Source organism: Taudactylus pleione, unplaced genomic scaffold (genome assembly GCF_031769625.1).
Source record: "Taudactylus pleione unplaced genomic scaffold, aTauple2 ptg000006l, whole genome shotgun sequence".
NCBI lineage: Eukaryota > Metazoa > Chordata > Amphibia > Anura > Myobatrachidae > Taudactylus > Taudactylus pleione.
In genome coordinates, this window is record NW_028284409.1 from 21,757,032 (window position 1) to 21,784,393 (window position 27,362).

General features: G+C 43.7%; 1 protein-coding gene across 1 annotated transcript; it reads left to right on the top strand.

Moving 5' to 3' along the window:
* Positions 1-2,186: 2,186 nt before the first annotated feature.
* FUCA2 (alpha-L-fucosidase 2) lies at positions 2,187-26,633 on the top strand. The gene is made up of 7 exons (XM_088454865.1): positions 2,187-2,496; positions 11,370-11,557; positions 12,572-12,911; positions 15,284-15,494; positions 18,493-18,683; positions 19,978-20,086; positions 26,233-26,633. The coding sequence occupies exons 1-7, from the start codon at positions 2,288-2,290 to the stop codon at positions 26,392-26,394; spliced, it is 1,410 nt and encodes a 469-aa protein (XP_088310991.1). The 5' UTR covers positions 2,187-2,287; the 3' UTR covers positions 26,395-26,633.
* Positions 26,634-27,362: the final 729 nt, after the last annotated feature.

The following is a 27,362-nucleotide window of genomic DNA, read 5'->3' on the forward strand; positions in this document are numbered from 1 at the left end:
ACCTACCAACACACCGGCTTAAGCAGAAAGACACCAGCGCAACCCCTTACACAATAGCACGTCCCACATTCACTCCATCCGCCACTCGCCCCGTCATATTTAACTCAAACACATTCCGCCCACGCACCTGCCAGTTCACCCATTTACCTGACCAATCTTTCTTCAATATGTAGGACAGACATCTGCTCATATGGACAACAATACTGATTGGCCATCTGCATACCACCCCCCCCACATGTCCGTCACCCCCTACACACGCCCACTACACACACACATCCCCTTCTCATTGGCCACTTCCGCACACACCCATCCCCACACTTGTATTTTACAAGATCCAGTCACTTGCCCCAGTAACCTCCATGAATAAGGCAACACGCCGAAACGCGTTAGCGAAACCCACACCTACCACCGTCTACTCATCCAAGTCCGCACTCTACTCAGCTAAACAATCCCCCCAGCTGAACGCAGGGTGGTGCGTCACAAGGAGCCGCCAGCACCTTCGGCGAGCGGCACCCCCGCCTTGTGCACACACCACTTCCGGCGACAACCCAGTGACCTCATTGTCAGGACCCACGAGCAGCCGCCAGACTCCACACCGGTCTGCCCCGCCGGCACATGGTCCGGCCAGCAGCGCGCCTCCCGCATCTCGGAGCCGCTACCCCGCCGCTACCCGCCTTCCACCCGGGCACAGGCACACCCGGCTTCCAGCAGCACCTATACCAAACTCCCACCCCCGGTCGTCCCGCCGGCACACGCGGAACCTACACTTCGGCACAAGCGTGAATACCGATCCCAGCTGCCGCCAGCCCGTCACAGTCCGCCCACCCATACCGGGTACAGACACCGAGCTGACGCAGACATCTCCAGTCTGCCAGCAAGAACACCACCACCATCACCATCAGCACGTGGCACAACCGCTCCAAGAGACACAGCACAGAAAGAACAGTCTAAAGCCACAACGCTGCACAACAACCAGAGACTGCCGATCACCATCTCCATATCGCAATGCCTACCAAGGCACCTACCGGTAGGTAAGTAGCACATTGTGCGGGACGCCGCCACCACACCCTCCAATACCACATTGCCGGGCGATAAGACTGTTGACCAAAGGTCCAGCAGGGATTACGTGCTGGTCAAGAACTGCACGACAAGGAGCCCCCTAAAAGGGTCCACCCACCTTCCCCCCCCGTGCACGCATCGATCTACACCCCATTACACCCCAGGGTCATTTGTTTCTCAAGCAGCACTGTGCCTACTCAAATAAAGCTTTTGACCAAACATTACCGACTCAGTCTCTCTTTTAGACAATTTTTAAAATTGTTCCTATCTGAAAGAAAATCTGACATGTATGGCCTGCAACGATGAACGATGCGCATTCCTGTATGCCAGATAACGATATCTGACATCGTCTGTGTTTGCAGATTTTGACGATTTCATTTATTTAAATACTGTCTGAAATTGTTCAAATTGTTGGTAAAATTGTTCATCTGACAGATCTGACCGTGTGTATGCACCATTAAATCCCTGGCAACAGATTGACTGTTCCCCAGTGTTATAGATACGCCCATGAACTGGAGCCCTACATATTATATGGGGGTTTTATTAGCACTACTCAGGGGCAGAACTATGGGAGACAATAGAGGTGCCTGCCGCCGGGCTCCAGCTCTGAAGGGGCACCTCCGCCATTGTCCACACCATATTCACCCCACTTAGGGGTGTAGCTATGTACCCGGAGTGTACCGTCACAGCCTTCCAATACATGGCACCCCTTCCTGGCACCTGAGAAGCCACCATACACTAGTGGAGAACTCCATTTCAGACCATCAGCTGCTGCCTTCGTCTATCTATAGCCTGTCTATAGCCTATCTGCATGTGAATTGCTTCATTACAGTGTCAGCGGCTGTGACGGAGGGGGGGCACCAAATTATAACTTGCATACGGGCGTCTGGGATGAATTTATGCCGCGGGCACTACTTCCTATTTTCAACGTTTCCTTGTCTTATTGTTGTAACCTCTAATGACCTAATTTCAATAGTATACACATATATAACGTTGGATCTAAATAGTATAACAGGCAACATGTACAGTACTATAACGTCGGTGTTTCCTGGTGCAGTGAGGTCCTGTTAGGATACACTGGCAGGCTGGCTGCCCTGCCTGCAGCACGTTGTTCCCTGTTTCCTTATAGCACAGCGGTCGCTTCGTCATGTGACAGCGAGCACACCACAGAGACAGAGCACGGGAAGAAGCCTTCGCTGCCGCTTCACAGTAACCACTGGCACTGACAATGTCCTGGGAGCCCCTCCCTCTGCTGGCCGCCCTGCTGCTTCTCCGCTCCGTACAGGCCGCCGAGGCTGCTGCCACAGTTACGTATGAGCCCACCTGGGTGTCCCTGGATTCCCGACCCATCCCGGACTGGTTCGATGACGTCAAGTTTGGGATCTTCATTCATTGGGGCGTATTCTCCGTCCCAAGTTTCGGGAGCGAGTGGTTCTGGTGAGCAGTAGCGGCTGCATAGGGCACATTACTAGTATGTAATAGTATGTATGTACCGGCTGCTTACTATATAATAGATTGCACCAGCAGCGCTGCCTATGGACCACTGGGCAGTGGGCCCGGAACACCCACATTTGGCTCAGGTGCCAACTAACTAACCCTGACTTTCAGGAACAGTCCCTCAGTTAGAAAACTTGTACCTATAGAATGTTGCTACTGGTACTAGTAATACCAGGCACAGATTTGTAATTGCTTTATGCAGTTCTTAAGATACAATATACTTTTTATATATGCTATATAAGTGTCTCACTATTACAGTGGAACGTAATGATATTGTTATCATATACCATTTGAATTTTACTGTGTAAAAGAATTCCTGGGGGAGGGACTTTTCTTTTTCTTTTTGGTTGTTGAATTTAATAAAAGGCACATTTCCAGTGTAGCTCACACCTGTTATAGTAATGCTGGCCACATAGGGGCATATCCAAATAGGCGCAAGGTAAAAAAACTTTGCGCCCAATTTTTTATTACCCCGAGTATGCGCGCTCCTGATACCTGCCGTATCCAATTAAAAAGAGTGGTTGCAGGCTTTTCAGAGCACAAAAAAAACCCTGTGGCATGTAAAAAAAAATTGATACTCACCTGTCCGGTGGTCTCCACGGCTCCTGGAGGCCTCCCCTCCATCTTGTCACTGGGAGGTGGCTGCTGGAGTTCAGGGAGCTGGTGGGAGACGCAAAGGCTAGTGGGAGATGTAGTTCTCCCAGCGTCGGTTCTACTCACACCGGGAGGGGGGGGGATTTTGACTCCTACCGGGGGTCACTCCCACACAAACTCATGCGCACGCACACACAAACACACATGCTCAGATACTCACCCTGCTGAACAAGACTGTTCCCGATGCTGGATGCAGAAGACACCGCTTCGGAAGGTGAGTAATTCAGGACTAATTAAGCTAATTGAAAACTACCAATTGCTTAATTAGTCCTCAGTGGGTGGCACTGGGATCCCAGAGCAAGTCCTGCTGATTTTTCCTATAATTAATGACTTAAGGAAAAATCAGACTTGCTCTGGAGGTGCGAGAAAATCACTGCGTTCCATTCTCAGTCACCTAATCGAATAGCAAAGCCCCACGGCTGTGGTTTTTTTTTTAAAGTCCGCCCGCAATTGGATTTGCCCCATAGGTTTGTGGTCATCTTTAGTAATTTTTTACCAAATTTACTGACCATTGTGACCTGCATGGCCCCATCCTGACAGATCAAAATCTGAGCCAAAAAATTTGGAATTCTCTCCGTAGGGTAAATCCGGTTGACCCTCAAGCTCCTTCTGTCATGTGTATGATATTGACTACACACCTGTAGTATCACAGCAAATTGGGCTAACACTGCTTTGTTGCCAGTGATATTTTGTATAACCACTGTTGGCTTTTGTGTATAGCCTTTATCTAATACCCCTTTAACAGAACACGTAACGACTCAGGTTTTCGCTATGTGTGAATGCAAACGACTTGGGTCCACAACCCTGCTCTCTACCAGGATCAGGGACTGAGACCCGTGCAATTCACTGGTTGATAAATCCGTATATTTTCTTGGGTCGTCAGTCTGAAATGGGCTTGAGTGACCCAACAGGCTGCAATGAAACTGGAAGTGATCTGGCCCCTTCACCTGATAGACGAGCAGCTGGATCGTTTGACTTGAAACCCCATGTGTGGAGCCAAATTGAAGGCTTGTTGCTCAGATAGACCCAGGAGGTTCTTGGATCAGCTTGATCCATATACTTAGCCATGTTCTTGAATGGCAGGATCTGCTTCCTGATTTAACCCACTCAGTCACAATTTCCGATGGCAGCATTGGCTGATTCTTCCACTAAAATGGGTGTTATTGGGACAGATGTTTTGGAAAATCAGAGTGTGCCCTATTTTGTCATGAGAGGGACAGTTGGCAGATGTATTTGCTCTGCAAATTGTTTTGAAGGTAAATGCAAATGTAATAGTAAAATTATTGTTTACTATTATTAATAATAATCTTAATGAAAACAGTATCTTAAAGCTGGTCCCATTGAGGTGCAGCAGAAGTAATTTATGTTCTTGGACTCTTTATTGTCAGCTGACACTATTACATAATAAATAATCACCTGCGTGTTAAGGCTAAGTAGCAAAACAAGATTTTACGCTTCCTGATTTACATACTAGTGTGATAAAGGGACATACCCTTCTTAGAGGCATGGCCATTTTTTCCATTTTATTAATATGAGGCTGATATTTCAGGTAGAAAAACAATTATTTTTTTGTTTCTTTTAGTGTTCATTATATTTATTGACCTATAAGTACTTTTGAAGGCGCACATCCACTACCCAATTAAACAGAGCGATTGACAGAGCGACATCGTTATCGTTCAGTCGCTCGTTAATCGGGCACAAATCGGGCATGCAAATGTCAGTAACAACCAGAGATGCGTGCTTCCGCTGGTCGTTTCCGACATCAATCATTGCCCTAATAAGCCGGTCAAACTGCCGATAACGACAGATTGGCCATGTTCGGGGATGATGGAGGTGCCTACACTGAACGATATATCGTTCAGTGTAGGCACTGCACAGCACAATGAACGATAACGTTATCGTTCAGCCGTTTTATTGTCGCCTAGTGGATGTGCCCCATTAGTTTATGAATAGATCATTCAAAGAAACAGTCATAATTGGCGAATTGTTTGAGGAAACAAGTGATCATTAGAATATTGTTTACCATAAAATAGATGAGTGAGTTGTTAATGAAAATAACAAACTATGTAAAGTTGTTACTCTGTGGCATGGTGGTGTGGTGACCTTTAGTTTCCTCTCACAATTGACATACTGACAGGTAAGGGGTCTATTTATTAAGGTGAATCAACAGGGGCTCTTTTTCTGCTTCTCAAAATGTATAAACACACATTCCATGGAGGAATTTCTCCATCAGCATCTCACTTTATGTACACAAATACCGCCTGCTATGAAGGCAGTGTGTGCAAGCATCTCAGTATGGCGTTAGACACAATTATATAGTACCGGAGAGGAGAATCCCTCCTCACTCCCGTTAGCCTGCTGGTCTCGTCCTCCTTCTCCTTTGCATCTCTGGGGTCCGCCAATTAATAATGGGCGATATAGGTGTTGCAGCAGGGACATTATGCGGGAATATGCAGGATGTTGGAGGTATGCCAGAATATGATGTTCTTAGAAGAAAATGTAGCAATGTTGTTCTTTGGAATGTGTTTCTTTAGAGCAGGCCTGACCAACCTGTGGCTCTCCAGCTGTTGTGAAACTACAAGCCCCAGCATGCCATGCAAAAGTTTTGCTATTAGGGAATGCTAAAACTGTGGCGGGGCATGCTGGGATGTGTAGTTTCACAACAGCTGGAGAGTCATAGGTTGGCCAGGCCTACTTTAGAGAGTTGCAGCTGCAGCATGGATCTAAAGCACTACACTATATGTGTACTCAGCGACGGCACAATATATATTGCGCCATCCATACACACTGCACGTTGTAGTGGATGATGGCGCAGTGTGTCATTCTATGCTGCATTTAGCAGCATGGCGTCATTCATCGCATCGTCCCATCTGCTGTAGATACGTGTCTATAAGTCCTGCACTCTTCTTGTAGATATGTAAGCAGCACAGCAGATGGGACGACCCGCGTACACACTATGTTATCCACACAATATATCGTTCTCATCAGCATCGGAATTGTATATCTTGCGAGGGATTGCACAGTGTGCACCCACTTTAGCAGAGCATATGAGGCCTTAAGGTAGGCGATGTGTATACGATGCCATAGCATGATATATTGCATCGTCCATACACACTGCAGTGGACGATGGTGAATGTATTGTTCCTTGCTGCATTTAGCAGCTTAGCGTCGTTCATCGCAACGTCCCATCTGCTGTGCAGCAAATCAGATGGGATGATGCGAAGAACGAATCACGAGCATGCGCGATCAGGCGTACACACTATGCTGTTGCTAAAAATGGAAACGCACATACCCAGAGGTGTGAGTTAGCAAATCACCTCTCCAGTGACTGATATCCAAGATTCTGCTGCAAAAAGCGATATAATCTGACCCAAAACAGCAATTGATAATAAATATAACCCTTAATTGGCTAATGGACCTGGTGTTTGTGGTTGGAAAATTAGAGTGTAAGTTCCATTGGGTCAAGGTATGAAATGGATGAATGAATTCTAGCTATACAGCATGGCAAAACATGTTGGCACTATGTCAAAGGAATATAATATTTTAATAGTTAACTATTCTATAAATCATTGCCAGCTTTCAAGGCTATAATGCATTGGCATCTGCTATATTAACTGTTTTTCACCATTCAGTATCCATTACATGAAACATTAAAGTTTTGGGTGTCTCAGGATGTAGATACGTATCTGTACGTCTCACACTCTCCCTGTAGATATGTAACTGTACGTCCCGCACTCTCCCTGTAGATATGTAACTGTAAGTCCCGCACTCTCCCTGTAGATATGTAACTGTAAGTCCCGCACTCTCCCTGTAGAGATGTATGTGTACGTCCCACACTATCCCTGTAGATATGTAACTGTACATCCCGCACTCTTCTTGTAGATACAGTATCTCTATATCCTGCACTCTCCTTGTAGAAATGTCTCTGTATGTCCTGCACTCTTCTTGTAGATATGTATGTGTACGTCCCGCACTCTTCTTGTAGATATGTATGTGTACATCCTGCACCCTCCTTGTAGATATGTATGTGTACGTCCTGCACCCTCCTTGTAGATATGTATGTGTACGTCCCGCACTCTCCTTGTAGATATGTATGTGTACGTCCCGCACTCTCCTTGTAGATATGTTGTACGTCCCGCACTCTCCTTGTAGATATGTATGTGTACGTCCTGCACTCTCCTTGTAGATATGTATCTGTACGTCCCGCACTCTTCTTGTAGATATGTATTTGTACGTCCCGCACTCTTCTTGTAGATATGTATTTGTACGTCCCGCACTCTCCTTGCAGATATGTATCTGTACATCCCGCACTCTGCTTGTAGATATGTATGTGTATGTCCCGCACTCTACTTGTATATGTATCTGTATGTCCCGCACTCTTCTTGTAGATATGTGTACGTCCCGCACTCTCCTTGTAGATATGTATCTGTACGTCCCACACTCTTCTTGTAGATATGTAGGTGTACGTCCCGCACTCTGCTTGTAGATATGTATGTGTACGTCTTGCACTCTCCTTGTAGATATGTATGTGTACGTCCCGCACTCTCCTTGTAAATATGTCTCTGTACGTCCTGCACCCTCCTTGTAGATGTCTCTGTATGTCCCGCACTCTCCTTGTAGATGTCTCTATACGTCCCGCACTCTTCTTGTATATATGTATGTGTACGTCCCGCAGTCTTCTTGTAGATATGTATGTGTATGTCCCGCACTCTGCTTGTATATGTATCTGTACGTCCTGCACTCTCCTTGTAGATGTCTCTGTACGTCCCTCACTCTTCTTGTAGATATGTATGTGTACGACCCGCACTCTCCTTGTATATGTATCTGTATGTCCCGCACTCTTCTTGTAGATATGTATGTGTATGTCCCGCACTCTGCTTGTAGATATGTATGTTTACGTCCCGCACTCTCCTTGTAGATGACTCTGTAAGTCCCGCACTCTTCTTGTAGATATGTATGTGTACGTCCCGCACTCTCCTTGTAGATTTGTGTCCGTCCCGCACTCTTCTTGTAGATATGTATGTGTATGTCCCGTACTCTGCTTGTAGATATGTGTACGTCCCGCACTCTCCTTGTAGATATGTATCTGTACGCCCCACACTCTTCTTGTAGATATGTAGCGTTCCCGCTAGGCTGTTTTAGCGGGGCGCGGCGCCCTGCCCTCCTTCTGGAGGGCAAAAAGCACCCTGCCCTCCAGGAGGAGGGCAAAAAGCGCCCTGCCCTCACAGCCTGCGGGAGCCGTTCTCACCCGCGGGACGCAGTGTCCCGCGGGTGGAGAAACATGCGGTGACCCGGTCACCGCCGGAGAATAGACGCCGGGCGAATGCGCCCGGCATCTATTCTCCCTGTCTGCAGGGCTTGGGGGCTGCCCGACGTGTCCGTAAGCGCCGGGCACGCCCCCAAGAGTGACGAAAAGGGGACGCCCCCTTTTCCGATGACCACGCCCCCTTCTCGGTCGCGCGCGCGCGGGCATGCCCTCTCTAGCTCCGGCGCCCTGCCTCCCGCCGGAGCTAGAGGGAACACTAGATATGTATGTGTTCGTCCCGCACTCTGCTTGTAGATATGTATGCGTACGTCCCGCACTCTGCTTGTATATGTATCTGTACGTCCCGCACTCTTCTTGTAGATATGTATGTGTACGTCCAGCACTCTTCTTGTAGATATGTATGTGTACATCCCGCACTCTCCTTGTACATATGTCTCTGTACGTCCCGCACTCTCCTTGTAGATATGTATGTGTACGTCCCGCACTCTCCTTGTAGATATGTATGTGTACGTCCCGGACTCTCCTTGTAGATATGTCTCTGTATGTCCCGCACTCTCCTTGTAGATATGTATCTGTACATTCCGCAATCTCCTTGTATATGTATCTGTATGTCCCACACTCTTCTTGTAGATATGTATGTGTATGTCCCGCACTCTGCTTGTATATGTATCTGTACGTCCCGCACTCTTCTTGTAGATATGTATGTGTACGTCTTGCACTCTCCTTGTAGATATGTATGTGTACGTCCCGCACTCTTCTTGTAGCTATGTATGTGTACGACCCGTACTCTCCTTGTATATGTATCTGTATGTCCCGCACTCTTCTTGTAGATATGTATGTCCCGCACTCTTCTTGTAGATATGTATGTGTACGTCCTGCACTCTCCTTGTAGATATGTATGTGTACGTCCCGCACTCTCCTTGTAGATATGTATGTGTACGTCCCGCACTCTCCTTGTAGATATGTATGTGTACGTCCCGCACTCTTCTTGTAGATATGTATGTGTATGTCCCGCACTCTGCTTGTAGATATGTGTACGTGCCGCACTCTCCTTGTAGATATGTGTCTGTACGCCCCACACTCTTCTTGTAGATATGTATGTGTTCGTCCCGCACTCTGCTTGTAGATATGTATGTGTACGTCCCGCACTCCTTGTAGATATGTATGTGTACGTCCCGCACTCCTTGTAGATATGTATGTGTACGTCCTGCACCCTCCTTGTAGATATGTCTCTGAATGTCCCGCACTGTTCTTGTAGATATGTATGTGTACGTCCTGCACCCTCCTTGTAGATATGTCTCTGTATGTCCCGCACTGTTCTTGTAGATATGTATCTGTACATCCTGCACTATCCTTGTATATGTATCTGTATGTCCCGCACTCTTCTTGTAGATATGTATGTGTACGTCCCGCACTCTCCTTGCAGATATGTATCTGTACGTCCCGTACTCTCCTTGTAGATATGTCTCTCTATGTCCCGCACTCTCCTTGCAGATATGTATCTGTATGTCCCGCACTCTGCTTGTAGATATGTATGTGTACGTCCCACACTCTGCTTGTAGATATGTGTACGTGCCGCACTCTCCTTGTAGATATGTGTCTGTACGCCCCACACTCTTCTTGTAGATATGTATGTGTTCGTCCCGCACTCTGCTTGTAGATATGTATGTGTACGTCCCGCACTCCTTGTAGATATGTATGTGTACGTCCTGCACCCTCCTTGTAGATATGTCTCTGAATGTCCCGCACTGTTCTTGTAGATATGTATGTGTACGTCCTGCACCCTCCTTGTAGATATGTCTCTCTATGTCCCGCACTCTCCTTGCAGATATGTATCTGTATGTCCCGCACTCTTCTTGTAGATATGTATGTGTACGTCCCACACTCTGCTTGTAGATATGTGTACGTGCCGCACTCTCCTTGTAGATATGTGTCTGTACGCCCCACACTCTTCTTGTAGATATGTATGTGTTCGTCCCGCACTCTGCTTGTAGATATGTATGTGTACGTCCCGCACTCCTTGTAGATATGTATGTGTACGTCCTGCACCCTCCTTGTAGATATGTCTCTGTGTGTCCCGCACTGTTCTTGTAGATATGTATGTGTACGTCCTGCACCCTCCTTGTAGATATGTCTCTGTATGTCCCGCACTGTTCTTGTAGATATGTATCTGTACATCCTGCACTATCCTTGTATATGTATCTGTATGTCCCGCACTCTTCTTGTAGATATGTATGTGTACGTCCCGCACTCTCCTTGCAGATATGTATCTGTACGTCCCGTACTCCCTTGTAGATATGTCTCTCTATGTCCCGCACTCTCCTTGCAGATATGTATCTGTATGTCCCGCACTCTGCTTGTAGATATGTATGTGTACGTCCCACACTCTTCTTGTAGATATGTATGTGTACGTCCCGCACTCTTCTTGTAGATATGTATCTGTATGTCCCGCACTCTGCTTGTAGATATGTATGTGTACGTCCCACACTCTTCTTGTAGATATGTATGTGCACGTCCCGCACTCTTCTTGTAGATATGTATGTGTACGTCCCGCACTCTTCTTGTAGATATGTATGTGTACATCCCGCACTCTTCTTGTAGATATGTATGTCTACGTCCCGCACTCTTCTTGTAGATATGCACCTGTATCTCCCGCACTCTTCTTGTAGATATGCATCTGTATCTCCCGCACTCTTCTTGTAGATATGTATGTGTACGTCCCGCTCAACAATTACATGGCATATTTATATTTTCCAGTGTAAAACAAGAATTACATGGTTGTTTATTGCAAGAAAATAACCATTAATGATCTGTATATTGCCAATGTGAACTGCTTCAGTGTGGTTAAATAAAATAAATTTCCCTTTTGTGTTTAATATTGACCATACTTTAGGTGGTATTGGCAAGGAGAAAAGTCGCAGCCTTATGTCAATTTTATGTCAAATAATTACCCCCCCAACTTCAGTTATGAAGACTTTGGACCTCAGTTTACAGCAGAGTTCTATGATCCGCAGCAATGGGCAAGCACTTTAATGGCCTCAGGGGCCAAGTATGTTGTCCTTACTTCAAAGCACCATGAAGGTAAATACAGAAGTTTCCATACTATTACTATACATTATTTAATAGTGGTATCGTACTTGGCAGCACTTTAGAATATAGACATTTTTAATACATACAAATCAAATATTAGGCTTAAGCTGGCCACACATCTACAGATTATCTGTCCAACCAGCCAACTAGTTGATTGGTTGGAATGAAAATCTGGTAAGGTATCAAAGCAAATGACAATCAGCAACTTGCTCCCAAACGCCAGAAAATGGACAAAAACTGTTGTTTGAACAAATTGTTTAGATCAAACATTTAACAAACTTGTCTGACAACCATTTTCATCTGTTTACTGGCATTTAGGAGCAAATTGCTGATCATCATTTACTCCCATACATTACCAACTTTGGAATGTGGGTAGTTTTTGCTTGCGTTTGGGAGGATATTGGATTTCGTTTAGGCTCCCACAATTTGTTCACTTGTGGCAAGTATAACTAAATAGAGCAGTCCATATTCTGAAATATGCAGCAAGTACTAGAGCGAGTGAGTATAGGGTCGTTGAAAACAATGATTTGTATGTTCAGTTATATTTTTTTATGTGTTGTACTATTTTTAAAAACACTACTACATTAGTGGGTATGAGGCCTAAAGTTAAAATTTTATGTGGGACATAAGGTTTTGATTGTAATGCAAACAGCTTAATTGTTACTTACATAAACATGGACTTATAGCAGACTCTCCAACATGATCCCTTCCATCCGGTACAAAATGCTCTGCTACTGGACTTCCTTCTTAATTGATGATTGCAGACACCTGTTCTGAAACACCTGTCTCCTCTACTACCTAGTTCAACACAGGTGCCTGCAATCATTAATTAGGTGGGAAATCCGGGAGCAGAGCAATTTGTACTGGGTGGAACGGGTCATGTTGGAGGGTAGGTTATAGCCATATATGAAAGAGTGATACCATAATAGTTTATTAGTGACATTGTATATTTTTAAGATATTTTTTAATTATACAACAATTTACAAACATTTTTTCCTTGTAAAGGTTACACCTTGTGGGGTTCCAAAGTGTCATGGAACTGGAATTCTGTGGATGTGGGATCAAAGCGTGACCTTGTTGGGGAGCTGGCTGAAGCCATCAGGCAGACTACAGATATGCACTTTGGACTTTATCACTCTCTTTTTGAGTGGTTCAACCCTCTTTTTCAACTTGATAAAACTAACCTTTTCCAAACAAATTATTTTCCAAATGGTAAAGCATTGCCTGAATTATATGAGATCGTTATGAAATATAAGCCAGAAATCCTTTGGTCAGATGGAGATGGTAATGCCCCATATACTTACTGGAACAGCACTGGTTTTCTGGCTTGGCTGTACAATGAAAGGCATGTTGCTAATTTTTCATAATTCACTATACACAATAAGGCAGAGGGTCCCCTGGGGGGAAATTAGGGTTAGGCTACTTACCACCGATGTCGGGATTCTGCACCTTCGGGTTTCCAGCGTCGGGACTTGAATCGGCGGCTATTTCATACCCAACCCCATCGGACATCTGAGTAACCCTCATTCAGGTTACTGAGAATGTCCAGCAAAATCACGCTGCCGGGGACAGTGAAGCTACAGCATGCCCAGAAAACTGGGCCACTAAGCCCCCGTTTTATAGAAACGCGCCTTGTAGCAACATTCAAACGCAAGCAGCATGTCAATTATGCTGTGACTGTGGAGCACTGTGACCGATTTTGCAGGAACAGATCTGCACATGTGCAGTGTGGCTCCTGTGCATGCACAGATCTGCAAAACGGTGATTTACATAAATATCGAATTAACAAAATCTCCAAATTCGTCCAACTTAATAACATTGAAAAAATGATACAAAGAAAGTGGTTTTCAGCAGATTCATTTGCATGTAAGTTTATTTTTGTGTCATTATAAGCGGCTTTTAAAAATTTGTTAAAATACACCTGTATCTCCCACCTGCAAGTCTAACAATGAACCCATTATTCTGCATTTTGCTAAATATCACCCCAAAAATGACATGTCATGATTGGCCATTTGAAGCTAATTAAAAACATCCAAATACAAAACAATTGTATACTGCGCTCTAATACTTATGTTGGGACATTAGTATACAAGTCAAATTATATGCATAAAAATGTATTCAATAACAATATGACAAAGCCATAAATTAAGTAAACTAAAACAATTTGTACATAAATCTTATAGTATCACATATAAAAATATCTGCAGCCAGATTCACAATATGAGTATATTATATTCCTATTACATTGAAAAATGGTATCCAACAATAAAAAATAAAAAAAAGAGTTGATCAGACTCTCTGTATATGTTGTTAAATGGGAGTAATAATTCCCATTTACACGGCAAAATTGTTATACTCCATTAGATCATTGTAACGGGCTATTTTTCTCCATCGAAAACAACTAAAGGAGAGCTGGTTTTAAGCCGCAAACTTTACATTGTTGTCAGAGAGAATCTCCATGGAATCATCACTGAGATACTAAATTGCAACAGTATCAGTTATGTGGATACAATTAAACCACAATCTGGAATTAGATACTGGCAACTGTAACATTTGACTTTTAGATTGCTAAAATATAGCTGCTTCATACTGGAATTATTACTCCCATTTAACAACATATACAGAGAGTCTGATCAACTCTTTTTTTATTGTTGGATACCATTTTTCGATGTAATGGGAATATAATATACTCATATTGTGAATCTGACTATTGATATTTTTATATGTGATACTATTAGATTTATGTACAAATTGTTTTAGTTTATTTAATTCAGGGATGGGGAACCTCCTGCCCGTATCATTTGGTCTGGCCCTCAGAGCTTTTTTCTGCTAGCCTCATTTGGCTAGCAGGGTGCCTAGAATGGCACACTGCAGCCAGAATCTATGCAGAAGTGCCATTTGGAGCATCCGTAGGATGCTTCAGACGGTCACACTGCTGCCCTTACAGCTCCCCGGAGCATCCTCAGGATGCTCCAGGTATTGCTGTAATCACTGGCAATTGTGGCCCCACCCCCATGTGCCATCATGCGGAGGGGGCATGGCCTAAACCAGGTCCACAAATAATGTTATATATATATATATCAAAATGGCCCTTGGCAGAAAAAAAGGTTCCCCACCCCTGATTTAATTTATTGCTTTGTCTTAATTGTTTATTATTGAATAAATTTGTATGCATATAATTTGACTAGTGGTAAACTAATGTCCCAACATAAGTATTACAGCACAGTATACAATTGTTTTGTGTTTGCAAGTGAGGTTGGCAATCACCTCTTCCCCTTACTGCTGCATTAATACTTGTTCCTCCTGCTTGCCTATTGCTGGGTGTATCTCTTTCTAAAAACATCCAAGTGCCTAATTAATCATTACAGGGATGTCCCAGGGGTTCTGAACCAAGTCCCAACATTTTTACCTTAAAATAGGTATTCTTCCAAACATTAAACCTGCTAAAGGACTGTGATAAAAAAAAATCTGCATCAAATCCTGTGGAAAATTAATTCGGCTTAATATGCGTGGTTAAGCGGATACCAAGAAAACTCGCACACAGCTGCTTTAATGTGTATTTTGCCACATTAACCTTTGTAAACTGGTTAACGCAGCTAATTGAATTGGCTCCTCGATGACACTTATTACATAGGAGCTGTGTTAATTGTGGTTAGAATATTTTGTTGTCACTGCAGATAATTTTTCACCCATACTTCTTTTCCTCACACACTTTAGCCCAGTTCGAGATATCGTTGTAACAAATGACCGCTGGGGAACTGGCTGTATGTGTAAACATGGTGGCTATTACACGTGTAGTGATCGCTATAATCCAGGACACCTACTACCCCATAAATGGGAGAACTGCATGACCATTGACCAGCGCTCCTGGGGATACCGAAGGAATGCCTTAATCTCTGACATGCTGACCATTGAACAGCTGGTACAGGTGGATATCTTTTTGAAATGTTTGATTATCAGTATTAGTAAGCCACAAGTAGTGATAGGTTCATGTCTGTTTTAAAACAGGGCGAGGAAAGATTCAAAACAAAATGGCAAGTTAGTCATTTTTACCCCTTTGCCGCTGAGTCTGTTTTGGTTCTTTTTGGGCTGGTCACTTTCCATCATCAATATCAGTCATTTATTTGTGCAGTGCACACACAATAAATTTTTAGTTTTTTTAGAGGACTTTTAATTTTCATAAAATATCATTTATTTGCTTATCTCTCTTTATGCACAAAAAAAGAAGTACAGGTGCTCAACTCCAAATCATTTTTGGGGCATGGGTCCTCCTGGATTGCTTTGGCTGATCTGTTTCAGGGCACCGTATTATAACACATTTTAACCCTTCACTGTTTGTTTATTATATATGTACTTCACTTTTTTATTTTCATTCTTTATATGCAGCCTTGGCTGCTCTTAACTAGCTCTTTTACACTGCACTTTTCTTACTATGGCGGTGCCCTGGAGCGGCTTAGCTGGGCCAGTTTGAGGGTGTCCTGCGCTCTGGATTTGAATCCTAGTATGTTAGGGATCTACCCGACAGAGGTTACCTGGATGCGGTGGGTAGGCCCATAACCTTGGCCAAGATTATGCCAAAAACCTCTATTCATTGCAAAAATGTATTTATTTATTTATATACAATCAGTTAATTTGGAGTTGAGCACTTGTACTTCTTTTTTGTGCATATATCAATTGTCTCCACAGGTAGCACCTCCTATTATATATATAAATATATATATATATATATATATATAATGTTCAAGGTGTGCAGTCTGAGGTCCATTTCCCATATAAACTTATCTCTCTTTACATAACAAATAAAATCTACACCAAAGACCAAAACTGTTTTTAATTGAAATTGCAAGTAAGTGAACTAAAAGCAAATGTGTGTCATTTTTTCGTAACCATTACCAAGAAATTCCATAAATCCACTTTTCCACAACCTCAAAAAGCAGGATATGCACTTGGAGGATGTATTTAATTATGGTAGCCCAACAAGGCCTATCAATGACAAATAAACAACCTACGGCATCAACCTTTTTTTTATTGATGCCAGGATGGGGGTGATCTGGACATTAGAAACCCCGTCTTTGGAAATCATGCTTTCTGTAGTGTAAGGCAGTGGTTCCCAAACTAAGTGGGGTGCCGCAGGGCATTTGCAATTGTGTCGTGGAATGGTAGTCCAGGGCCAAATTAAATTATTTTTGGTCAATGTGATTGGCAGCCACCAGCACTGGATTTGCCTATCATAAAATATGTGGACAAACAGAAGCACAACTGAACCTTAGGATGACAGGTACTGTAAGCACAATTTCATTTTTGCTGAATTTCTCAAAAATAAACTTTTGGCCTAGGAGCACCCTAAAAAACATGTTGATGCTCTAGGGTGCTGTGAATGTGTATGGGGGTTATTTTCTGGCGATAACCAGAAAACAACTACTAGGGGGGGGTAATTCTTTGAAAATAGGGGAGTCCTCTCTTTCAAACAAAGGTGCTGTTGAGTTTGTAGGTGTTAGGATGGACAGTTAAGTATTTTTTAATGCCTCCCACTAATCTCCTGGCTCTACTAATGGTTCTGTATTGCAGTTTGATATTGTTTGATGATTACATGTGATCAGAAGACAACCACTAAGGAGACACTAAATTTGAAAGAGGGGACTCTCGTTTTTCAAATGAGGGGATCAGTGGGTTAATTTAAGGCATTATGGGGGAGATCCTCCCCTATCAGTTATCATCTTACTTATTTCTGCAGAGTAAGGTTTATTCTCTGATGATCATAAATTAGAATGTGGGGACTCTTTACTCTCAAACTTAGCTTCCCCTAATGTTTGGGTGCCAGGATTGTGGAGACAGAATGCTTTTAGTGCACATACCCATTCTTTAGCACTTTAAATTTGCTGGTAATGTCTCTGCTGTGATGGAACAGGGCTTAATAATATTATCACAAGCCCTCTCTCTACCCCTAGGAGTCACTCAGCCCCACCTCTGGGTCTTGCGGCAGATACCAGCAGTAGGTGAAGAATGGTGCTTGTCCTTAGCACTTTAATGCACATTATAAGGATGAGTCCCAATCCTCCTTACTACTAAAGTAAAGGGGATTAAATCTGAAAGTATGATACAGTTTTAGTACGTGCTAGAAGAGTAAACTAGAGTTTTACTAACGTGAATTTGAGGAATGCATATTATATCATTGCTAGTAAAAAATTATCGGTAGGGCCTAATTTGTCAGATCTGCACAAGACCTCAGTTCCAGCACCTATTTTGAACCCACAGGGCCAAGATTTGTGGGAGCAAGCGCAAATCAAACAGGATAGCCATTAGATATAAAATGTCAATTAGTTTAAGGCAAAAATGAACTGCTGCTTTAAATCTATTCACTATCTAGCCGGAATCACGATGGCTACCGCAAATACAAGGCTAATACATTTAGGCCGATCTTTAATGTTCAAGGATCATTTATAATGCCATATTACCTGCAATTTGAGCTGTGATTATAGGAGATTTAAGAAGCAGAAAAAGAACAAGCTGTATTACAAATATCTTTTTTTTTCTCCTCTTTTCTGATTCTATTGATTTGTCATTCAAAGCCCTCCTATGTTAAACTCGTTTTTTAATTATTTAAAAATGTTTTGTAACAGATTTTAAAGTCAAGTCCTGCTTATTTTTACCACCAGGAAACAAGGGAATTGTCAGTAGTGAGTGGGGGGAGTAGCATGAGTTTATTTGTAGACATCTTGCACCTGGGATACAGCTCTTCCTATACTGTCACCTGGCTGCTTTCATAAAAATGCAGGTGGCCTTTGTGCAATGGTAAGTGTTCTATAGAAATACTGACATTTCAGATACAATCTGCTGGATTCTGCATTGTTATTGTGCTGCTACTCATAGATTACCATGTACTGCAGTATAAATGTGTGTAATCCATTATTACTTGCACTTTGCAGGAGTTAGTTGAAACTGTGTCTTGTGGTGGAAACCTGCTGATGAATATTGGTCCCACTCATGATGGCAGAATCCCTGTAATATTCGAAGAGCGATTAAAACAGATGGGAAAATGGCTTAAAGTCAATGGGGAAGCTATTTACAGCACAAAGCCTTGGAGAGCACAGAATGATTCCATAACTCCAGGAGTTTGGTGAGCGTAATGTCATATATTTTGTCCTGTCTTATATTTATAGGAGTTGTACACTTTGAGACAATTTTACATTTTATTGATTTGTACATCCTGCAGCTTCTACAGAATACATGACTGGGTTTCCATTTATTTAGATTGTCAATGCTGTATTTTGGATACAATTTATGCAGAGCAACTCATTTTCAAATTCAGCAAACAAAAAAAAAAACTTGTCTTAGTGAAAAAGGCAAACAGAAGCCAGAATGTAAAGCAATATATTGTTCAGGAGAGCACCAAAGAATGGATAAACATTAGTCCACGTTACATGGAACATTCCTGTAAGCTGCAGAGAAGGGGACTGTATTTTTTTGCTGCATAGTAATCGTTCCTCATCCTGTAGGTGCCCACACTGAACGATATGTCATTCAGTGCAGGCATCCTCCTTCATCCCTGAAGCGGACCAATCTGTTGTTATCAGCAGATTGACTGGCATGTTCAGGCAATGATTGATGTCGGAAACGACCAGCGGGAGCGCACATCGCTAGTCGTTAGCGATATTTGCATGCCCGATTTGTGCCCGATTAATGAGCGACTGAACGATAACGATGTAGTTATCGTTCAATCGCTGGTCGTTTCCGAAATTATACTGCCCAATTTATGCTGGATTAATGAGCGATTGAACGATAATGATATCGTTCAATCGGTCATTTTAATCGGAAAATGGAGACGCGGCTTTACGTGGTATTTATGTTAGATTGATTTTTTGCATGATGAGGCCTATAATTACATTGCGACATTCTAATTAGGAAATGTGTAAGTTGCTACATTGCTTATGCTGGGCATACACTATACAATTATCTGGCAGATCATCCAGATTGTACAGTGTATGCAGTCAACCGATTAGACGGGCATGCCGGATCGTCTAGCATGTAATTTCAATGCAATATTTTCTACCTGAAAATCATCCGCATTAGTGTATGCACTGCCGTGGCCAACAGACAGACATTTCCCCTGTTCCTTCACAGGGCAAGGAACGGGAAATGTCTTCTCCCCTTGGAAGTAGATATCATGGCCCATTTACTGAGTTATCTCACAGTGTATGGCCACATTATCAGGCTGTCAGATAAAATGCCTGTCGGTCTGGCAGGCATTTATCTGTACGTGTATGCCCAGCATTAGCCACACTCTCACATTTGATAACTAAGTTTCTGTCTTTTTGTTATTTTTCTTTGCTGTTTACAACTTACTTGCATCTTGTCAACCTTAAGAGCCCACTTATTTTTGGAAAGCTTATTAATGAAGAATTTAACTACAGGTATACATGTAGACCCAAAGAACAATCTCTTTATGCCGTATTCCTGACGTGGCCCTCCAGCTGGAGCTTACTACTTGGGGAACCCAGAGCTACCAGCGGACAGACAGAGGTATATTTCTGCTCTTTAGAGATGACTGTTTGAAAGTCTAAGCTTTAGGTTGTGGTCAGTGAACATATAACAAGTTCTCAGCAGTATTCTCACTGACTTAGGCCCTGATTCAGACCCACTCGCAAGCGGCTGTCCGCTCGCAAGTGGGTCGATGTTGTGCACTGCGCATGCGCACGACGGCGGGAGCTCCGTCGTGCGCATGCGCCAGACGCGACGAGCGAAGGAAAGTCCTTCGCTCGTTGTGTCTGATCAAAGGGGGCGTGCTGTCGATGTTGATTGACAGCACGCCCCCTTTGGTGGGCGTGCCGGGGGCGTGCCTCCCTGACGGGGGCGTTCCCAAGGGAACGCCTACCGTCAGAAGCCGGCCCACTGACATCACTAGTGATGTCAGTGGGAGTGATTTTGGCTCTGATAGAGCCAAAATCACTCCGGGCCTTGCGGTTGAAAACCTCAACCGCAGGCTCCGGCTCGCAGTTTCGATGGTCGCGATGGTCAAGACCATCGCGGCCATCAAACTGCACGCTCGTATAGGCTGTGGGTGGTGACCCACAGCTATACGAGCGTCCAGGGGGACGCTCCATAGTTATAGAGGACGGCCCTCATTCAGAGCGTGCGCTCTGCTCAGAGCGTACGGTCTGAATGAGGGCCTTAATTCCTTACATGGTTTTTACCTAAAATAATATATTCTCAACTGAACAAGTCTAAATGTATATGGTATACACTTATACATATCACTTTGATAGTTCAGTGGTTGACTTTTCAGATGAAGTTGGATCCCACTTTTAATGTCTATTCGCATTATGCATTTAATCGTGGTGTTACTATATATTCACAGCGCATTTAGTGCATGTACACTGTTTGGTGACTATCATTGTTGCCAGGTGACTGGGTTAGTGCTGCGACCTTGGAGACTAATGACAAATCGTCAACAAGTAATACTGCTGTATCTTACACTAGCTACACATCAGAACGACGTACAAAAGACGCGATGGTCGTTCCATTTCCCCTCATCCCAGATTAAATGATATATACACTATGTAATCCTCCAAACGACAGCACAATATAACATGTTGTTGGATTGCATATGATTAATCATTGCTTCTCTACACTATGTGTGGTCGTCAATACACACTGAGCGATGTGCACCACATCCATTACGACATATTCCCATCTGACGTGCAGCACATCAGATGTGAAGATGCGATAAACGATGCACGTGAATGTGCGATTGAGCGTTTTCAGGAAAGGAAAAAAAAAACTTCTTTAGAAATCAGTTTAGTATGATCTACAGTATAAATGCGGTCACACACACTCAGAAAACATTGGCCCTCATTCAGAGCCGTACGCTCTGAGCAGAGCGCACGCTCTGAATGAGGACCGGCCTCCATGAAAATGAAGCGTCCTTCTGGACGCTCGTATAGCTGTGGGTCACCACACGAGACCATCGCGACCATCGAAATTGCGAGCCGCAGCCTGCGGTTGAGGTTTTCAACCGCAAGCTCCGGAGTGATTTTGGCTCTATCAGAGCCAAAATCACTCCCACTGACATCACTAGTGATGTCAGTGGGCCGGCTTTTGACGGGAGGCGTTCCCGTGGGAACGCCCCCGTCAGGGAGGCACGCCTACCAAAGGGGGCGTGCTGTCAATCAACATTGACAGCACGCCCCCTTTGATCGGACACAACGAGCGAAGGACTTTCCTTCGCTCGTCGCGTCTGGCGCATGCGCACGAAGGAGCTCCCTCCGTCGTGCGCATGCTCAGTCCAGAACATCGACCCACTTGCGAGCGGACAGCCGCTCGCGAGTGGGTCTGAATCAGGCCCATTGTTTCAATAAACCCAACTCTCTTGTATTGTCCTCATACACTATTGCTGCAGGTCCCAATGCGACTTTGATATGTGATACATGTATAATGTATATGTGTGTGACTGAGTTTGTATCTGTATATGAAGTGCTGCGATGCAGCGGCCACCGCTTTTTTTCACGCCAAGTTCTGTTGTTCTTCATATACAGACTCGGACATTCGGCATAAACTGGCGGCTCACTCACACCAGGCAGCTCGCAGCACATGCCGCATTGAGGCTAGGGAGTACATTTACTAAGATGGGAGTTCTATTAAGAAGTGATGTTGCCCATAGCAACCAGATTCTACTTCTTATTTATCTAGCAACTTCTAGAAGATAATACCTGGAATATAACTGGTTGCAACGGGCAACATCACTTCTTAATAGGACTCCCATCTTAGTAAATTTACCCCTAGGAGTACAGAAACACACTACCATAATAACATTATGGTTAGTGCTTATTTACAACAATCAAGAAGACTTTTGGCAAATAGAACAGCTGCTTTTGTGATTATTGGAGATGAGCTCAGGCTCTAAGGGCCTAATTTAGACCCGCTCGCAAGCGGGTCGATGTTAGCCCAGTGCGCATGTGCACGACGGGGGCGGCTCCATCGTGCGCATGCGCAAGACCCGGATAGCGACTGCCAAGTCGTCGCTCCTGGTCTCGCTTCAAAGGGGGCGTGCTGTCGATGTTGAGTGACAGCACGCCCCCTTTGGTGGGCGTGCCGGGGGCGTGGCTGGCCAGACGGAGGCGCGTCCCATGGGAACGCCTACCTTCTGGGGCCGGCCCCACTGACATCACAAGTGATGTCAGTGGGAGTGCTCTCGGCTCTGATAGAGCCGAAAGCACTCCAGGGCTTGCGGCAGACGAGACCCTACCACAACGGTCTCGTCGCAAGACAGATGGTCGCGATGGTCTTGACCATCGCGACCATCTTTTTGGCCGCTCGCTATAGCTGTGGGTGGTCACCCACAGCTATACGAGCGGCCAGAGGGACGGCCCTGATTCAGAGCGAGCGCTCTGTCAGAGCGTCTGGCTCTGAATCAGGGCCACAGTTCTTTTTAAGTGAAAAGTAGTAAGTCTCTTAAATTGTATCAGCGTAGCATTTAATAAGCCTTTATCTCTGGATTATGAAAGGGCTTTGTGTGTACTGACTTACTCAGCCCATAGAAGCCATGGCTTGGCCCCCTGAACAAATCAAACCATTCATTTCCTGGGTGTCAAAATCAATGCAGGACACTTATTTCACTAAAAAGAATTAAATAATTTATAGGGGTTGAAGAGAACCAGATCACAGAGTAAGTGTGGACATAGGTGCTGTACAGTCTTGTCCTTCTGCCTGTGGGTCCTTGGGCTCTAATATTGAATTTTAATGGTAATCTAGCTAGGAGCAATAGAGGAAGATTTCAGATGTTGTGAATGTCCTCCTTAAAAACTAACTATGGGGAAAGACTATAACCCAGTCCCTGCCTCTCCACAGGGTTCCCTCTGAGGATCATCAATTAGTTTTTCTTTTTGGCACACCAGGTTATTATAAATATCTTTAATAAAAGGCAGCAAATGGAGAGGTGGAAGTGTAATCTTATGCCTTAACCCTATGTATCATTTTCAGGATGAAGAGGCTTCTAAGTAGTGTTCAGTGCCTAAAATTGATATGGCTGTAGCAGATTGTTCTGCTCCTTCCACTGTTCCACTACAAGATGGCAGTTCACTGAAGGATCATTTGTATCGGAAAATAGAAAGTAAAGTCACTTTGGGGGACAGCACTTAAGTCTGGTGTGCCTATACCTTTAGTGCCTGGGCACTTACTGCATGGATAGATACCCTTCATAAGGATGTGCAAGAGAAAAGAAATATAAAATAATAAATTAAACACATTAAAATGATGCAAAAAGAATGATTTCCACAATCAAAAAATTGTTTAACCACAGTTTTGTGTCACGCACGGGCAATATAAAGACCTCTGTTGAGATCGCGAATCGGGGGGTTAGGATAACCTGTGAGGCAAATGATGGAAGACTATGACAAAGTCTTCTAATTGCGGCCAAACCCAGGTTTGGCTAGACCTGTCCAGAGGCGCAGAGTCTAACTCACTTAGTGGTTTTCTCCAGTGACCCCCTCCAATCGAGATTTGGGTTTCGCTGCACCAAGTGAGCAGGTCGCGGCCCTCTGGACAGGTACCTGGGAGTGACAGAAGACCAGATCTATATTAAATAAATACACTGGTGATGAACGGCATGCTTGAACACTGGTGATGAACGGAAGACTTAAAGACTGGTGATGAACTTGAGATTGCTTGAACACTAGTGCTGAACGAAATACTTGAACACTGCAAAATGTACTGGGAATTGTGAGAGGTCCAGGTGCTGATTTGCACAGAAAAACACAGAGGAAATGGACACAGGTATGTACTGGGAATAGGCAGAGCTTCAGCTGGAAGCTAACTAGCAATTAGCACAAAAGCTGACACCACAAGAACACAGGGAGGTAATTAGAGAGCTCAGCAGCACACTAAAAGAGAACACAGGGATTACAAGAAACACTGGAGTTCTGTGAAAGCTGAAGTAACACGCCCGGGAATTAGCATAGAAACTAATATAAGTAGCTCTGGTGGTCGGCATGAGGGCTGCAACAACTGTAGATTCTTCTTGGGAAACACCAGAGAGCATAGTAATCACTGGAACAGCGAAGTTGATCAGGCAACTTCCTGTTGCAGGAGTCAGACCTAAATACCTCTAGGCAGTTGGTCATTGGATCAGCTGACAGACCGCAGGACTGCCATTGGAGGAGACCGATCAGGTGAGATGAACTAACATGGCTGCGCCCATGCCTGCTACCACAGGAACCAGGACGCATGCATGGAAGCCCTAGCAGGGAGAATACTCAGCCTTAAACTCATAACTACAACTGGTGCCTGAACGCCTCAGAGCCTAAAGACACCAGTTCAGCGGTGAGTAAAGGCCGATCCCAGGCTGCATCCTGACATTCTGTTTGTGCGTTGTTTGTTACTTGGTGGAAAATCTATATTCAGTGATTAAAAAAAGTCACCAGAGATAGATCCCATTATTTGCTGCAAAACAGTATAACTAGCTGTAATCCTTCCTCTTGCCAGTACTTGGGAAATGCATTAAGCCAGGGAAGCAGAATTTTTGGCAGCTTTGGGATACTGCATCAAAGTAGCCATTTTGTTTCTTCAGAGGGTAAGGAAGGTGAGCCAGGGCCAAAGGCCTTGCAATGACCATTTTCTGGATCAACCTCCATGGAGTCCTGTGGAGGGCAGAATTCAACATTGTATGTGTCAACATTGTATGTGGGAGTGGACACTCACCACTCAAGGTCACTGGGTTTGTGACATCAGCAAAATTAAGGTACATTCTATACCCCTAGGGAATATCTTTATAGGGTCCAATGAACCTGGAGGCATTATGGAACAGCTTACAGACTTGGGAACCGATGTAGAGTTCCATTTAAGTCCATTTTGTGGCTCTACAGCTGTGAGCAATTACAGGCAATTCAGAGTTGTACTCAACTCAGTCACACTTGAAGCTGAGTGAATGTAACTGGATGGCAATGGGGCGTTTGTGTGTAGGCTAATTTGAGTATGGGCATGTAGTCGGAGCTGTGGGGTATGCAGAGATAGGTCTGACCTCTCACACTGGGTATATAGTGATGCAAGTGCACATTGATAATGATGATGGCTACCGCCACAAGTGTATGCAAAGGGGTAGTATACACATACCGAGGGATCTAAAATAATTTTGTGTAAAGTAGCCCAAAGGCTACAATGGGAAACGTCATCTAATAATGGTGTTAACTATAGGGTGCAAGCTCCGGAAAGTTGTGCTTGATTCATGCTACCACATCACAGCCCCATAGTAACCTATTGGGGCTGCAACAGATAACTCCAATATGATGCGGTAATCCTCTGAAAACTACAGTTTTTGTAGGATTTACTGTATTTTTATTTTTGATACATCTTGTACTTGCAAATATCAGTTCTAAAGGAGTAGCATTGCAGTGTTATTCTGGGTGCCTGAAGCCAATAAGAGGAGTCAGCGTTTTCAGCATCAGCTGCTGTGGTGAACTGCACTCTAGTTAACTAGTGATGCTTGAAAGCGGCAATGTGGTGGCATGTGCATTTCCATCCCATTCCCTAGTAACTAGTGTGGTTCTTACAATAATGTGGTCTTGCACCTCAGTTGATGTCATTAAATAAGTTTGTGATTCAAGTTAAAATCATGAAATGACATTACAACAAATACTTTCTCTATTATATGATCAAAATTATGTTTTTTGTTTCAGGTTCAACTGCTTGGATATGAAGGGAACCTTAACTGGGCATCCACAGGAGAGCAAGGAATGATCGTGTCACTGCCTGTACTCTGTCCCTCACAGATGCCTGTTCAGTGGGGCTGGACTCTCAAGATCACCAAACTAAATGAAGTTATATTAAATACTACTTGATTGACAAGGCTGGGGACACTGTAAATGTTTAAAGTAGTCAAGTAAAGACTTCTTTAGGATGCAACTCAGGATTTATTTTTAAATGAAAACCATTTTAGTGTGTTAATGTAAAAAAAACAACAACACATGTTTAGTTTGTACATTGAAAAAATATTCTCATAATTAGATATGAAATTACCAGTTAGGATATAAAAAGTAAATGTAATATGTACACGACTGTCACTAATTAAAAATATATGTACAGGTACTCTTTACATGACTTGTTGATGAACATTACTTATGCTCATATTGCACACTTTTGAAGTTTAACATAATCCAAAATGAACATGGTTTTTTTTAAAGAAATTCTCCATTTAGGAAAATCTTACAGTACCATAGACGAAGCAAGGTTTCTCCAGAATAACAAAAAAGGAACAATTACTGTATATAATCATTGAGCATAAACCTCACAATTGAAACAAAGTAGCATTTTAGGTCTGGATAGAGATGAATGTATAGAGAGAAGAAGGGAAGAAGCAGGTGTAGACAGAGGGGAATGAGTTGGCGGGGCAGGCAGGAATTGGGGGATAGGCTATCAGATGAAACAATTCAAAACGTGACTAACGATGGTAAGGAAAGGGACAACAAACATAGTTTTGTATAGAAATGCAACTTCAATGTTATCAGTGTGTAGGGTGAGTAAAGAAGCGGGATCTTCTACCAGGCACGCTAAGCCCAGTACTATTAGTAAACTAAGAACTTAACTTATCTATTCCAGGTGTTGAAGTGGCTGAGTGTCAACTAGAAAGAGGTTGCTGATCACTATGGCTGCAGAATGCCATGAACTTCAGGAGATAGGTGGTCTAACTAGGGCAAGGAAGGGGGAAATAATAAGAGAGAAAAAGAAAGCAAACAACATATCAAAAGAATAGAGATTAAATTTGCTCTAGATTGTCCATATTTTTGATTCAGCGTTGTACGTTCTTGCC